This window comes from Cheilinus undulatus, linkage group 11, assembly GCF_018320785.1.
Source record: "Cheilinus undulatus linkage group 11, ASM1832078v1, whole genome shotgun sequence".
In the NCBI taxonomy this organism is placed as follows: domain Eukaryota; kingdom Metazoa; phylum Chordata; class Actinopteri; order Labriformes; family Labridae; genus Cheilinus; species Cheilinus undulatus.
The window spans coordinates 46,301,760-46,316,584 of record NC_054875.1 but is presented as its reverse complement, the minus strand read 5'-3'; the positions used below and the strand labels follow the sequence as shown (position 1 = coordinate 46,316,584).

Here is a 14,825-nt window from a genome sequence, read left to right as displayed (position 1 = left end):
ATTCCGTCAAAAATGTCGACATTTACCAAACATGAGTGTGAAGCTTCTATGTAAAATATTATAACCACTTTTTAAACATTTTTGTCACAGAAGAATAAGCTGTCTCTGCCCCTCACTCCCCACCCCCATGTGTTGTAAATGTATTTTTGAATAAAGATTGTTTTCATACAAATGTTCGTTTTTTTATTTATTTGGACTATTGTTGCTTTGTTCAGCTAGGACTGTGGGAAACTCTGGTCAAAGAGTGACGACAGCCTCTGTGCACCAGTGCAGTGTTAATTTTGGCAACTATTTTTAATTTTAGTCTTCAAATGAAATGTATTTTAGTTTTAGTCTCATTTTAGTCATTTCTACCCTTTTGAGTTTTAGTCTAGTTTTACTCCATGAAAAGTCCTCACAAATTTAGTCTTTACTTCTAGCCCAAGCATTTATTCTCTTGCCTTAATCTGGTACAAAATCATGAGGGTCCCTGCTTTCTACAGCTGAGAGGCAGAAAAAATACAGATTCATTGTTTTTTTTTGACAGATTTACCCACAGTGGAGAAATATCACGGACTTTGAATGTCTGATGCACTACATCACATTTTAGTCTAGGTTTAGTCATCTTGATGGAAACTAAACTTAGTTTTTGTCAGTTTCAGTCATTACAGATCTATATTCATTAGTCTTAGTCTAGTTTGTCCAATGAAAAAAAGGCTGTTGACAAACATTTTTAGCCATAGTTTTAGTCTACGACATTAACACTTCACCAGTGTCTTTATTGTTTCTTTTAAACTCCTCAGAGCCTGCATGTCCACATGAGGACATTACATTTTAGCATGACTACAACAAAGTGATAAATTCTGCTGTTAGATTTGTGAGATAACCTCCAATAAAATGTTGCTCATGCTTGAACAAATCCTTGAGGTCCATCCCTCATCCTTCCCCTAATGACTGAAACTGTTTTTTACCAAATGAAGACCACCTGGTCAACACACAGCAAGAACATCTGCTCTAAAGCTGATCCAGTGCTGTCTTTTCTGCAGAAACGAGAACTTCAGGAGATTTGTTGGCATCACTTTAGGTCTAAACTACTTCCTGTTCACAGACTAGGCTGAGTTTTTAACTTATCAGGTCCTGCAGGATCCAAAATAAGTGGGAGAAACTAAAAATGTAACAGAAACTAAAGCTCAGGTCTCAGGAGGTTAAAAGAACACAAAGTAGGCTGTTTTTTACTTGCCAGTATGATTTTTTATTAAAGAGAAAATCACCAAAAATATCCCCAACATATTAAGCACTGCAGTGTAAGAACAGAGTGAAGTCAAACTTAAGTTCATCCCAGTAAAAACAAACAGCTTTCTAATGTTCACAGTAAAACAGCTGTTAACCCGGTGCCGTTGTCTTTGGTATACAAAAGTGAAAGACAACATGAAAACAAAGACAGAAAAAGTGAAGATTATAAAAGGAATCACAGATATTTTTCTAACTGTTTGGCAGCGTGAGCTTTTCTAATCCAGACTCATGTCCTCATCATCTTCCTTCTTCTCTTTGGAGTCTCCTTTGCTGGCCTGCATGGCTCTCGCAAACGCCTCCACATCTGACAGAGACGCAGAAAACACAAGAATTAGTTAATAAATCAAACATGAAGAGAAGACGATATCACTAACAGAACTGCGAGTGTCCATCAGTGACTATGATGCCATCTTCATTTTGGTGTATAGAGAAATGCTGGACTTTTACAAAGGTGTTCCTGCAGGTGTTTCTGATCACACTGCTCCCCTGTTGATCAACTTTAATACTTGCAGACACCCTGGAGTTTAAACATGAGTCTCCGTCTCTCACCTCCTCTGTTCGCAGCATCCACAGCGTCTGTCGGCAGACCAAACTGAGTCAGGAGAGGACCAAGCTGCCCGGAGGCCAAGGCACTGCTGAACATACTCATCGCCTGAAGGAGGAATCACAGCACCCATCAAGCTTTACTCAACACTGTTTACTAACATGAAAAAGACACAGAGCCTGATTTATTTAACTGTGGTCACTAGAATAACTGTCCCGGGATAAAATCATCAACAAATGCTACACTGCTCAAGCTTTCATTGTTGCTACTTCTTTCCTATTTTTGGCTGTAATGTCCCATACATCCAGAATCTATCTACAAGAAAACAGTGCTTGTGGCTTTGTTTCAAATATTTGTCTTTACCTGCTGAAACTGGGGAGAGTTGATGGTGTTCTGGATCTCCTCTGCGTTCTGAGGTAAACTTTCTCCACTGGGGAGGTAAGGCAAGAGCCGCTGCTGCACCTCAGCGTTAGTCAGGATGGGAGCCATCAGCTCTGGGGTGCAAACACTCGCCAGGTCCACTACAGAGCAGAAGATGAGCACTCAATCATATTTCATTACATATCTATAAAATCACTTAAGTTTATCTTTCTGATCTCAGTCATGAAGATTACGCTGGTGTTAAACTCACTTTAAGAGCCAAGGAAATGAAAAATATCCCTCAAACAGTCACATTTATCCACTCTACAAGACAATAAATGATGTGTCACTCTACCTGCTGGTCCCTGAGCAGCTGAAGCAGGGACGTTCATGGTGGCAAGGATGCTCTGAAGGTCACTGAGCTGGATGGGCTGGTGGGAGGTAGGACTCCCCACAGAGGCAGGGACCACCGGGGTCTGAGCTGAGGCTAAGACACATTAAAAATGAAACACTTCTTTACCGAAGCCTTGATGGAATGGCAGCTTTACTTGCAAGAAAAGAAGCTTTTTGTCCTGGAGAACAGTGTAATGACAGCTGAAATCACTGGCTCTTGTGTGAGGTTTACCACTGTTGTGCTGGATTTTATTTGCAGTCGGGTGCTTAAGACCAGACAGCTGACTGCTGTGAATGTTTTATTAGTCTGATGAATACACAGACTTTCAATGCCTAGATGACTGACTGTTACAGGTGCAACAGTTCTGTTTATACCTTAGTTTTGGGGCCATAGAAGAGAGCAACCTAATCAGCATCATATCTATGAAGAGGGCAGTCACATAGAAGAATCTATCCCGCAATCAGTGCATCAAGGACTACAACCTCTGTATATAGGCGCCTGTTCTGCCAATTGAGCTAAACTGGCACCCACTGATAAGAGATTTTGTCATCAATTATCTATTTTTAGCTAATCTTAGACTCATCTTCCATATGGGGAAAAAAGATTGCCCACGAACAGTTTTACTCATAGTTTCAGTCAGCCAAACTAACACTTCTGTGTGCATCGGTATGTGATACCTGGTGTGGAGGGAGCCACACTAGTGGGAGAGACAGCAGAGGCAGCAGGAGTCACAGGGGTTGTGGGGGCCTGAGAGGAGCTCAGTCTGGGGGCTCCACCAGTGGAGGGAGTGGCTGCCGTCGACTGGCTACGAGAGCTGAAGAGAGAGAGGTGAAATATATCTTATTCTGACATTTACTATGCTTGATTTGAGCTGACGTGTGTGGCGTCTCGTCTCACCTGGAGGAGGAGCTGCTGGTGGCCGGTCCTCCGCTGCCCAGCAAGTTTGAGAGTCCTGGTCCTGCTAGAGCTCCCAGACCTACACAAACAGAGACAAACTGATCAAAAAGGGTCCCAGAAGACCAAAGATTCTTGTTTTCTCTTTTTCCTTCGTTTATAACACAATCACATTTTTTTACTGCACCTTTTTTCATGCAAACCTGGCCTAAATGCATATTTGTCTTCAATACTGAACATGTCTTTCTACACCACAGGCCTTAGGTATCTGCATTTTTCATGTTTCAAGCAGCAGCCTGTTCTCAAAACCTTAACTTAGGTGTTGCGTTTAGGCTCATTTATGCTCTAAATTCAAATTGCAGACAGAATCAGATGAAAGTGGAGGCAGAGCTTTCTGTCTTCATTTCCTCTGTATTTTATTATGGACTTATGGATACAAGCTTATGAACACAGATCAAACGTTGCAATACCACAGCCAATTATGGGGGCAGCGCTAAGCTACGTAGCCAACATTTCAAGCTAGGGTGGCACAGCACAACAAAGAAGAACCGTTTTAAAAATGGAGGAAGTTGCTCAAACTTTCTGAGAAAGTGAGTTGTTAAAAACTATAAACATATCTAAGATGTTAGCTCACAGAAACAGACGACTACAGTAGCACAGTCCGACAAAGGAAGGACAGAGCAGCAACCAAGGAGCTGTAGAGCTCCGTTTTGGACAGCGGCCTCCAGTGGATTAATTTTCAACATCCATCCCAATGTTAAAATCAGCTGCTGCCACAGCTAGCAAAGGAGTCAGCAAACACACTTCCTCACTTCTGTGTTACATGTCAGGATTTCTGAATGTCAAAGTGGCATCTCACCCAGTCCTCCCAGTCCTGTTGGTCCAATCAGCTGCATTAGCTGGTTGTGGCTCATGTTTCCCAGCAGGTTTTGCAGACCTCCCTCTCCTCCGAGCGCAGAGAGCTCATGGCCGCTGCCGCCCCCGCTGCCTGGTGCTCCGGGGATTGGAGGGTTGTTGAGGTATTCGTTCACCTTACGACAGTACTCCTCATCTTTGTCAGTCTTTGGCTCCTGGAGGAGAGAGTTAAATTTCCTTTACGATGAGTTTAATGCATCAAAAACTTAGGCTGTCTGTAACAGATCTAATTTTAAAAAATGAACATGTGCTCTAATGAAAAAACACTTTAGGACAAAACAAGCATAACAGGATTGCCCCACACAATGTGTTATCTCTGCTTTAATCAAAGAGACTTGTAGATTTATTAACAAGGTGATGCTGATGAAAGGATCATTAATATGAAGCACTTCTCTTCCTGATAAATATAATGATTACAGCCATGCACACAACTGTCATAATCACTATTAGTACAATCGCTTTTTTTCTCCGCTCATTTTCCTTCCGTCTGTACAAATGACCTCAGATGTGATGTATTCATAGAGAAAGACATCCTTTCTTCTCAGAAAAGGAGCATCTTAAACTCACCTGCATCCAGAAGAACAGCCTCTTGGATCCGGCCTTAAACTTCAACACATAAACACGTCCAGTAGTGCACTGGTTCACTCGCTTGAATTCACAGTCATCGGGGAAGATGATCAGGTCCTGGAAAGTCAAACGTGAGACATTCAGAGGGAGAAAAGAGAGGATGAAAACACTGAGGCTGCTCTGCCATGACAAATCATCATCAAACATTTTATACGAGGAGAACCAACAGAGCAGCATCAGTCACCTTGCTTGCTCTGTGGGTGGCGAGCTGATTTTAGTGTGTAAGCACTGCCTGTATGATAAAACGTTTGTGTGCAAAGCGAAATGACAAACTGAGAAGACAGTCTTTTATTCTCAGTGCAGGAGTGGTGCCCCTGCCCTGGTTTTATTTGTGGTATTTGTGGAATGTACGACATGTCTGAAGATAGTAACAGTTTCTGTCACGCTGAGTTTTAACGTGGTGTGATCGGACCAGCTGTCACAGTCTGATTATCTTCGTGTGAAACTACAAGAGGAGCACAGTTGTTTCCTTCAACGCTGCACCAAAAGATAAAAGTTATCTGATTCTCGCTTAGTGACCTACTGACTTAGTTAAAAGGAACCCTGCATGATCAGACAAGTTCATCTTGTGTATACTAAACTAAAAAAACCCACTAGATATCTGCATTTTGAGTAAATTTGAGCTCATAAACTCACCAGGAGGCCGCCATGTTTTGGTCCGCGCTGGTAGTGTGACGTCACAGTTCCACAGCGTTCCCCTATGAACGCTCCTCTCCGTTCCTATGCAGTAACAGCTAACACTGTCTACCAGTCTGAAACAGGTTACTGCAGAGGAACAGTGAGGAGCGCTGCAGAACTGTGACGTCACATTACCAGCGTGGACCAAAACATGGCGGCCTGCTGGTGAGTTTATAAGCTCAAATGTACTCAAAATGAAGATATCTAGTGAGTTTTGTTTAGTTCAATACACATATGAGAGATACAAAAACCTATCCAACAAGATGAACTTGTCTGATCATGCAGGGTTCCTTTTAAGGGTTAATAAAGTTTAAGGCCTTACAGCTTCAACTGTTACATGAACAAGTTATGATCATTCTGCTCCAATGTATGGCTGTCATAATACCAGAATCTTTAACTTGACACAGTACTAGTGAGATAAAACCTGTATATGCCTATTTCAAAACAATGACAGCAGAAACAGAGGACCTAGGAGCTAAATACTGGGTAATGCACAGATACACAGTGCACAGATACTCTAGCAACACTTCAGTGCAGTGATTTTGCCAATTTGCACAATTTAAACCCTGTTTACTACTTACATTACCATCTGAACTTGTCAATCAGATGCCAAGTGGTAATCTAGCAAGCAGTGAATTCACCTCAATGCACACTGACACTGATTTGATATCTGATAACTAAGACTGCATGTGGAGAGGGTCTGCGATGCCTTCATCTAGACTGGTTTGTTTTTGTAGAAACTCACACAGTCAGTTGTACTGGCAGGTATTAAAGACCAACTGACTTACTGTGTTCCACCAGCAAAAAGTGGAAGTATTTAGTTAAACAACTATATCAGATTAAACCATGCAAGGCCTGGTAGGACTGGGCTGAATCCATTTTTTAATAATAGTCAAACCTTCCACAAACTTTACCAGTGTATACAGTATTACTGTCAGGTCTTTAAAAAAGCATTATACAGGCACTCGCCAACATGCACTTGCAAGCACTTCCCTCTCTCTTTCCCCCTCTCCTCTCCCTTCCCCCAGACCACTTTGTAGAAACGCAACTGTAGTGTCCTACATAGTACAATTTGTGGCTACATTTCCTGATGTAGCATCAATAGGGGGAACTCCTTATTGAAATAGGGTGTGACAGGAGCACAGTAGGCCATGACCAGCAACTGAACCAAGATTTGTTAATTAAATTTAAAATCTGAGGAGTGATAGAAATCTCTAAGTTTTCATAAGAGCACTAACATGGCATAGCATTAGTCTAACAGAGGTTACTCACATCATCCACGTTTCCCGTCGTCCTGTCCTTCCAGCAGAAGTGAATCAGGGAATCATCAGACTGCTGGATGTACACCATGCCCTTGCGTTTGTCTGGGGTCACTACATTTCCCTTGAGGGTCATTTTACCTGCCCGAAACTCTACCAGGTACTTGCTGGAACTTCCCCTGGAGCCGCTCACCAAGCTTGGAAAGAGAGCGCCTGACGACATCTTTAGATCTCTTCGTGAACAAGGCCAAACACCACTGGAAAGAAAAAACATATAAAAACAGATGAAAATTTTCATTTTGTTGATGTTGAAATAATGACTTTTTTTGGGGCACAGAATTCTGATACCAGGAAAGGTGTCGATGCAGAAGCTAAGTACTCAATCTTGTACCCTTCCTCATAAAACACTACAGATTTATCATTTTAAAGCATGACGTTAGCCTCGAATTATGCGAGTATGTAGTCCAAGTTAGAGCCATGTCTGCAGTTTGTACAATTTTAACATAAATAAGGATGACTAAAGTGGAGGAGAATAAATACTATGCACTGATTAACTGTCAAGAGGAGGGATGAAGAACATCTGATGAAAACAAAACAAACTTTCAATAACTTTAAGAACAGTTCTGGTGTTATTTAATACTCATATCTGTGCTTGCTATTGGTGAGCACCCAAATATAAGTACTTGTACTCCCTTGTACTGCAATGATAGGGGTCTAAATCCAAGTTAATACAGCAACCAAAGCGAGGACAAATCAATGATACATACTGACTGGATCTAAGTTATTTTCTCTAGTAGTTTAGGTGTTTTACCTCAATACTGTGGAAACCCATCATGTTAATAACGGTGTATTATACTAATCTGTTCTATTATTACAAATATTACTATCTTTTTTATTATCATTATTATTAGAACTAGAAGTAGTAGTAGTAGAAGTAGTGGTGGCACTAGCAGGATTTAGATTTCCATTAAAGATTATGTCAAGTTAGCTCGGTTAACATTGGTTACTCCATATTGAAAACTTGTCACTAAGTGGCTAATGTTTATCATTGGCATTTTTAATTCTCAAAGTTCGTCTTTTTACTGCATATCACCTTAAACGTGTAGCTTTGTTTTAACATTAAGCAGCTTGCAAATACTAAAGTTTACAGTATGACGCTGGTCGTTTGACTTTTCAAAACCGAGCTAACGACTTTTAGCTAGCTAACGTTAGCAGTATAAAGTTCTGCCTGGGTCATTCTGGTAGACGATGCTAACGTTAGCCCATGACGAGGCTAAACCTCCGAGCGACAAAGGCCAAAGTCTTACTTTTTCAAGCAAATATGAATGATAAAAACTGAAAACAACGATACATATTGGTTGTAGAATATCTTCTAAATGTTAAACTTGTTTTTCAAAGAAAATAAGAGCAGAATCTAGTTAAATACCTGAAGTTGAAAAAGAGGAGTTAAACAAGTTTTTCTTCTCTCTTCTTGATGCCTGCTTGGAACTAACGAAACTCGCGGTGCTTTTACGTATCATTGGAAAAATAAGGTTCTCTGGTAAAATGACGTGAAGGCGACCAAAAGAACTGTAAGTGTTCATTTCAAAACAATATTAATTGTGCTAATCCTCACATGTGAGTTTAAATCTTGATCGTTGTGAATGTAAAAAATATAAATTTGGATACTGAATCTCAAAAACATATTTTGATGGTTATAACACCGTTGTCTAATTATCTAGGTGATTATACAGAATGTTAATTCTAGCTTTGGGTTTTCATATGGTTAGGTTTGTTGTGCTTCAAGTTTTTGCACGATAATATGAAGTTTGTTAAAAGTTACTCAATATTTGTAGCACCAAGAAAATACCTTGAGAATCTTTTGTCAAAAGTTGGAAGAACAATGGGCCTTGTATTGATTCATGCTCCCTCCACTCAGTTTGATTTAACATCCTCCTGAGACCTGAGCTTTTGTTTCGAATGCATTTTTAGTGTCTCCCACTTGTTTTGAGAACCAGTAGGACCCAATAAGAATAAAAGCTCAGCCTTGTCTCTGAACAGGAAGTAGTTTTGATCAAAAATGATGTCCATAAATCTCCTGAAGGTCCTGTTTCTGCAGAAGTTGGTCAGCTGTTGGGGGTCTTTTGTCAGATAACAATGTTGGCGTTTTTTGTGATGGTGGACTTTAATGACTTGTTCAGGCCAAGCAAGGACATTTTTCTGCACCAAAAATTCTGAATTTGTGGGAAGTTCTCCTTTCCAAAATCCTCACAAAATTCCCTCAAATTCCAAAGAAAATACCCCAAATTCCAAAACATATTTTAATTCCCCAAATTTAAAAATACATTCTAAATAACTACTTAAAAATTTCAAAGCAAATTCCCACCAAAAAATTCTAATCAAATTCCTCAAAAAATACAAATACATTTCCAAAAATTCTATAAAAGTGCCTGAAAATTTCCAGAGAAATTCTGCCAAACATCCAGACAAATTTTCCAAATTTCCATTGAATTGCCAAACAAAACAATCAATCCAGCTTCCCCAAAAACTTCCAATTAACCTCTCCAATATATATTAGCATAACCTCCAAAATTTACATCAAAATTCCTGAAAATTGTGTGTAAATTTAAATGCATTATCCTCATATACTGTATGCATGTAGGGTCTCAGGAGGATATATTTTATCTGGATCTATTTTGAGTTATTAAACATGTCTTGTATTGTCATTTTCTAGTCAGTTTGGTTGATTTGTTTAATTTCAGCATTTTGTATTTTATTTTTAAATATGCTTCTTTGGGTAAGTGTTATGTTCCACAGTTCAAATGCCTGTTTGTTATGGAAAACGCTAAGTAAAGAATTAAAACAATTTCCCAAGTAGAAAAATGAAACTGTTAATTTCGTACATGAAAACTATGACTAAAATTTAAGTCTCTTTTCCGTGTGTAAGACTAGACAAAGACTAATTATATAAGACTATTTTGAAAAAGACTTTTGGTCATTAAAAACTATGACTGTAGACTTAGGAGTCTGAAACGGGACTAAGAGGTTAGTGAACCCTTCTTCTACCATGTACATGCTGAAAACTGGTCTATGTTTTTGCTTTGTTTCAACTCATCACCTAACTAAACAAAGCACCTGAATATCAGGCGTGTTCTCACAAATTTGTATTAACTTCGACGAGGAGCTCCTGAACGCAGCGCGCCTTACTTCCGTGCCGATTTCCTGTTCTATCGAGCGCGCGCCTGCTGTCAACGAGAACGCGCAGAGAAAAAGTGGGAGGGACTCTGCGCGAGCGCTCTCCCCGGATTGACAGCTGGTTCCCTCCCGGTGTAGCCGTTAGCTCAGCTCCAGCACCTCCACTACCGGCTGTTTGAATGGTTTAGCGGCGGAAAGCGGAGCAGGACTGGGATGCGAGTGCTTTAAAAATTCAGCGACGCTTCACTCAAAGAAACACGGAAGCCCTGCTGCTCCGAGTGAAATAAAGGTAAGAGTTAGCTCGAGGGCTAGTCAGCTTTACTGCCCTTGGATTAGTTAGCGAGCTAAGCGCTAACTGTATATTCAAACCAGGCTAGGCTAACAAACATGGATGCTGTGTATGTGCTCCTTTGATGCGGCGCCTGGAGATTATCCGCTTTAACCACGGTTTGATTCCCGAGATTGCCGAGTATTTTCTAGTTCGGTTGCCAGTCACGAATCAAGACCCCAACAGCATTTAAGGGCAGGCAGGCATTATATTCTTATCCCTGTCTGTTATATTGATTATAACGGCTTTGAACATGCCTGATTTAGGAAGTAAAACAGTGGAGAAGACATCACAGGATAAATCCGGATTTGCAGTCTGTGTGGCCAAGTGTGCCGTTTGTTTTTCTTTGGAAGCTTGTCAAAACAGGCGCAACTTTCTGTACAAGTTGATTGATGGCTTTTCTACACGACAACCAAGCTAGTGCAGATCAATAGCTAAGTAAATTACTCAATTCTTTGGGGCTGTTCCTATTATTGGTGTGCTTGCGAGTGGATCTGAAATAGCTGAAGGAGAGCCTCTGCCTTTTTCTGTCCTCATGCAATGTGTGAACGGAGTGGCAGGTGTTACAAACTGGCTGGCTGTGGGGGTGTTTGTGGAAGAACATGCATGTTTATGGCTGAAGACGATTATAAAAAGTCAGTGATACAGAGGTAGACAAGGCTCTGATTACGCGCTAGCTATGATCTCGTTTCACTTTCAATTTCTTCAACTTTATCAAAGTTTCGCCACCAATTAGAGCTTGATATGTGAAAATATAGTGGCTCCTTCCGAATGCCTCCTTTTTATATTTGTCACACTTTCATGGTTCCAGCATGTGGCCCAGGTCCTGAAGCAGCAAAGCAGCACCACACCATCGCACTACCACCACTGTGTTAGACTGTTGGTCTGATGTTCTTTCCATGACATGCTGTGCTAGTTTTACTCCAGATGGAACCTTCCAAAAAGTTCAACTTTTGTCTGGTCAGTCCACAGAATATTTTCCCCAAAGTCTTGGGGATCATCAGGATGTTTTTGGTCAATTGTGAGACGAGCCTTTGTGTTCTTTTTGGTCAGCAGTGGCTGTGGTCTTAGAACTCTCCCATGATGCCATTGTTGCCCGGTCTCCTTTTTTTATTGTTGAATCATGAACTCTGACCTTAACTGAGTGAAGTGAGTCCTGCAGGTCTTTAGATGTTGTTCTGGGTTCTTCTGTAACCTCCTGGATGGCCACTGATGGTAAGGTTCACCACTGTTCCAAGTTTTCTCCATTTGTGGACAATGGCTCTTACTGTGGTTATTGAGTCCTAAAGCCTTAGAAATGTCTTTGTAACCCTTTCCAGACTGATAGATGTCAGTGATCTTGCTTCTCATCTATTCTTGAATTTTTGACGTGTTGCGTTTTGAGATCTTTTAGCCTACTTCACTTTGTCAGACAGGTTCTATTTAAGGGATTTCTGGATTCAACAGGTCTGGTAGTAATCAGGCCTGGGTGTGGATAGTGAAATTGAACTCAGCTTTTCAAAAGATGTGGTTATTTGCAGTTCAGTTATGATTTAACAAGGGGGGTGATTACTTTTTTCACATAGGGACAGGCAGGTTTGGATGTTTTTTTCCCCTTAATAAATGAAATTATCATTTAAATACTGCATTTTGTATTTACTTGGGTCATCTTTGATGTGTGTGACAAATATACAGTTAAAGAAATTATAAAGGGGGCAAATACTTTTTTTTTTACAGCACTGTGTATTGATGCATTTAAAATGATTTGGTGTAGGGCAGAGCGATATGGACAAAAATTAATGTTCAACAGGGTTTCTCAAACTTTGCAGTGCCTTAACATAGCACCAGCCCTCTTGCAAACTGTTGCAAGTTGTAGACATGCTCCTTTTGTGAAAGTCAGGGCCAATAACCGTACTGATGTTTAAGATAACATTTCAGTCGACTGATGCTGTTGTTTTTATTCCTTACTTCTTTTGGTGTAGACTACCAAACAGCAGACAATTTCTCTTGTATTTGACCCCATGTGCAAATATTGATGTTGAACCAATGCCTTAGTGCATCCCTAGTATACTTAATGTATATATCCACAACTAGAGATGCACCAGCTGTTTAAATTAGGACTGATAACAATGTCTAAAAACAGATTTAGCAGATATTGATTCCATATACCAATGTTTTATAATACTTCTTTTGGTTTTAGTAAACTACACTCTATTGGTGCTATTTTCATTGGTTCCAGTTTCTGTAAATTTCAGTCCATTTTGACAGCATTAAGTTCAGCATTAGGCTTCACTTCTCTCAGAGAGGCTGATTGTTATCTGGTAAAATGCATGATTTTTTTCAACAGTTTCAAGCTTTAAGTTTGCACTGACTTCAATGCACAACTGTCTCCCTTAGTATCGTCATATTCTTTATCAGCTTCCTTACAGGAAATGTTTTCCTAAATCAAGTAATCTTCTGACTCAGCTGGGGTCTGCTCAGCTTTGGGGGGGGGGGGACTGGTGATGCTGCCTGATGTCACCAAGATGATCAGTGGTGGACGTGGTCATCAGTGAGTCATACAAAAGCCAGTCACATCAAATCAGGTTACACCTCAATAACAGAGCAGCAGTAGTAGGTCAGAGGAGAGATTATCACTGCCGCCTCACTGCAGATACTCTGGATTCTAAATGCGGACTCGTCGTCTGTTGTTACAGCTAAGATATAATACATTTTTTTATTTATTTGTGGCTCATGGTGCTTGGTGTTGTCCCATATTAACAGTGGCATAAAGCAGACGTTTGTAAAGGAAGTTACAGTAACAGAAACACTATTTTATGTTAATTTTATCAATGAGATTTGAGTGAAGCATGCCAGTTCTTGTGGATTTTCAAATCAGAGAAAAGCAACAGAAGTTAAGGAGCTAACACCAGTGCAAGTTTTAGCTTGTTGCTGATTAAGAGATTTGAAGTTTCAGCTCCATCAAAACCACTTTGACAAAATGAGATTGCAAATATTTATTAGCCTAATGCAAATCTACACTGAAATACTTGGATTTAGTAGACATAGGAGTTCATTTATAGGGTTTCACAGTGTTGAATATTTGCCTAATCTGACATTTCTATATTCACAAACTCATTTTTGCTGATAGCATTATTGATTTATTCATGCTTCTGTTAGAACTTCTCAAACTTAATGCTTTCCTTATGCTGTGAAGTTGCAGGTCTCATGTCCATGGACAGACAGTGATGTTGAAGCTGCCAGCACCCTACAACCTCAGTGTTCTTAATATTTTCCATTATTAAAAATATAGGGTTTAACCATATACAGTATATTGAATGTAATTGCAATGTGCAGATGTTACATTGCATATGTGATGTCAATCCTCGACTTGAAGCACGTCATCGTGTCTCTGCTGTGTTGTTTGATGGAAACCAAAGGCGAGAGTTTTCGATTTTCCTTGACTAATCACTGATTACATCTGTCTGATATCACCATCAGAAGTGAGATAAATGAGCACGTCCATTAAAAGTGTGCAGTTTCCTGCATATAAAATTGTTCACGCTACAGGTGACCATGCTGCCATCACAGATACACCAGTATGACACCTGAGGCAGACGCTCACATACGTGAGGTGTATTCTGACTATCAGCAGCACCTTGTCCTGGTGCTCCCTCAATGCTTTGGCCACACACACGGCCTGATAATGGCAAAAACGTGCAGATGATTGTTTATGTTACAGCTGCAGGTGTGTGCTGCAGTGTGACATTCACAGCAGCTGAACATGCTGAGCTTTCATTTAATGAGAAGTGACACTCACTAGGCTGATCATGTTGACTAAATGTAAATTTGAACTAGGATTGGGTGTCAAACCTTCCCCCAGATTTTACTGGGGAATATGGGATCACCGCCAGGTGTTCTAAAATCAAATTATACAAGTGCTTGCTGGCGTGCACACGCAAGCACATGTAGCAGAGCGCTTACATCTGCAGGTGCTTCATTCATAACTGCCTTTAGTCTAAAAACCGGTGTTTTTTTGGAGAGTTTTACAGGAGCATGGAAGCGATTTATAGTTAAAGCATTGTTTTGATAACCTGGCACGCAAGATGGATGTTTCACACATCCATCTGGAAAACAACTCATACACAGCATTTGGGAAAGGGCGGAGCCTTTGAAAAAAACTCGAAGTGTGATTGGATGACCGTTCTGTCTGTCACATCTTTATGGGCCAATCAGAGCAACAAAACACGTGAGGTAGCCACTACCGAGGAGTAAACTCCATATAGAACTGCATAATGTGAACCATTGCGACTGTAGACACGTCAGTACACGACTTTTGTCATTTTTGAAAAGAAAACAACTCACTGGCGTTCTTTGTTCTTCTTTTAACGTAGAAATGTCGTCACGTTCTGATAAAACTGG

General features: G+C 40.4%; 3 protein-coding genes across 3 annotated transcripts in view; 2 read left to right on the top strand and 1 right to left on the bottom strand.

Moving 5' to 3' along the window:
- The window catches only part of LOC121517796 (tubulin alpha chain-like), a 1,079,624-nt gene that overhangs the window by 157,742 nt on the left and 907,057 nt on the right, over positions 1 to 14,825 (top strand). The window lies entirely within an intron of this gene.
- adrm1 (ADRM1 26S proteasome ubiquitin receptor) lies at positions 1,206 to 8,456 on the bottom strand. Its single transcript, XM_041799834.1, has 10 exons — positions 8,370 to 8,456; positions 6,957 to 7,200; positions 4,947 to 5,063; positions 4,324 to 4,534; positions 3,468 to 3,546; positions 3,248 to 3,384; positions 2,532 to 2,663; positions 2,180 to 2,337; positions 1,822 to 1,924; positions 1,206 to 1,576 (listed from the first exon to the last, which is right to left on the bottom strand). Exons 2-10 carry the CDS (start codon positions 7,164 to 7,166, stop codon positions 1,488 to 1,490), a joined length of 1,236 nt encoding a protein of 411 aa, XP_041655768.1. The 5' UTR covers positions 7,167 to 7,200; positions 8,370 to 8,456; the 3' UTR covers positions 1,206 to 1,487.
- The window catches only part of dnajc5ab (DnaJ (Hsp40) homolog, subfamily C, member 5ab), a 45,342-nt gene continuing 40,727 nt past the window's right edge, over positions 10,211 to 14,825 (top strand). The window contains exon 1 of the mRNA XM_041799852.1: positions 10,211 to 10,406. The gene's annotated coding sequence lies outside the window, so the exon portion shown is untranslated. The remainder of the gene's footprint in view (positions 10,407 to 14,825) is intronic.

Excerpts from the sequence above, each read along its gene's own strand:
- adrm1 (XM_041799834.1), bottom strand. The coding sequence starts at position 7,166 with ATGTCGTCAGGCGCTCTCTTTCCAAGCTTGGTGAGCGGCTCCAGGGGA. Across the intron at positions 5,064-6,956 it reads CGACGGGAAACGTGGATGAT|GACCTGATCATCTTCCCCGA; the intron begins GTGAGTAACCTC and ends TTGACTTTCCAG. Across the intron at positions 3,547-4,323 it reads AACAGGACTGGGAGGACTGG|GTCTGGGAGCTCTAGCAGGA; the intron begins GTGAGATGCCAC and ends CTGTTTGTGTAG.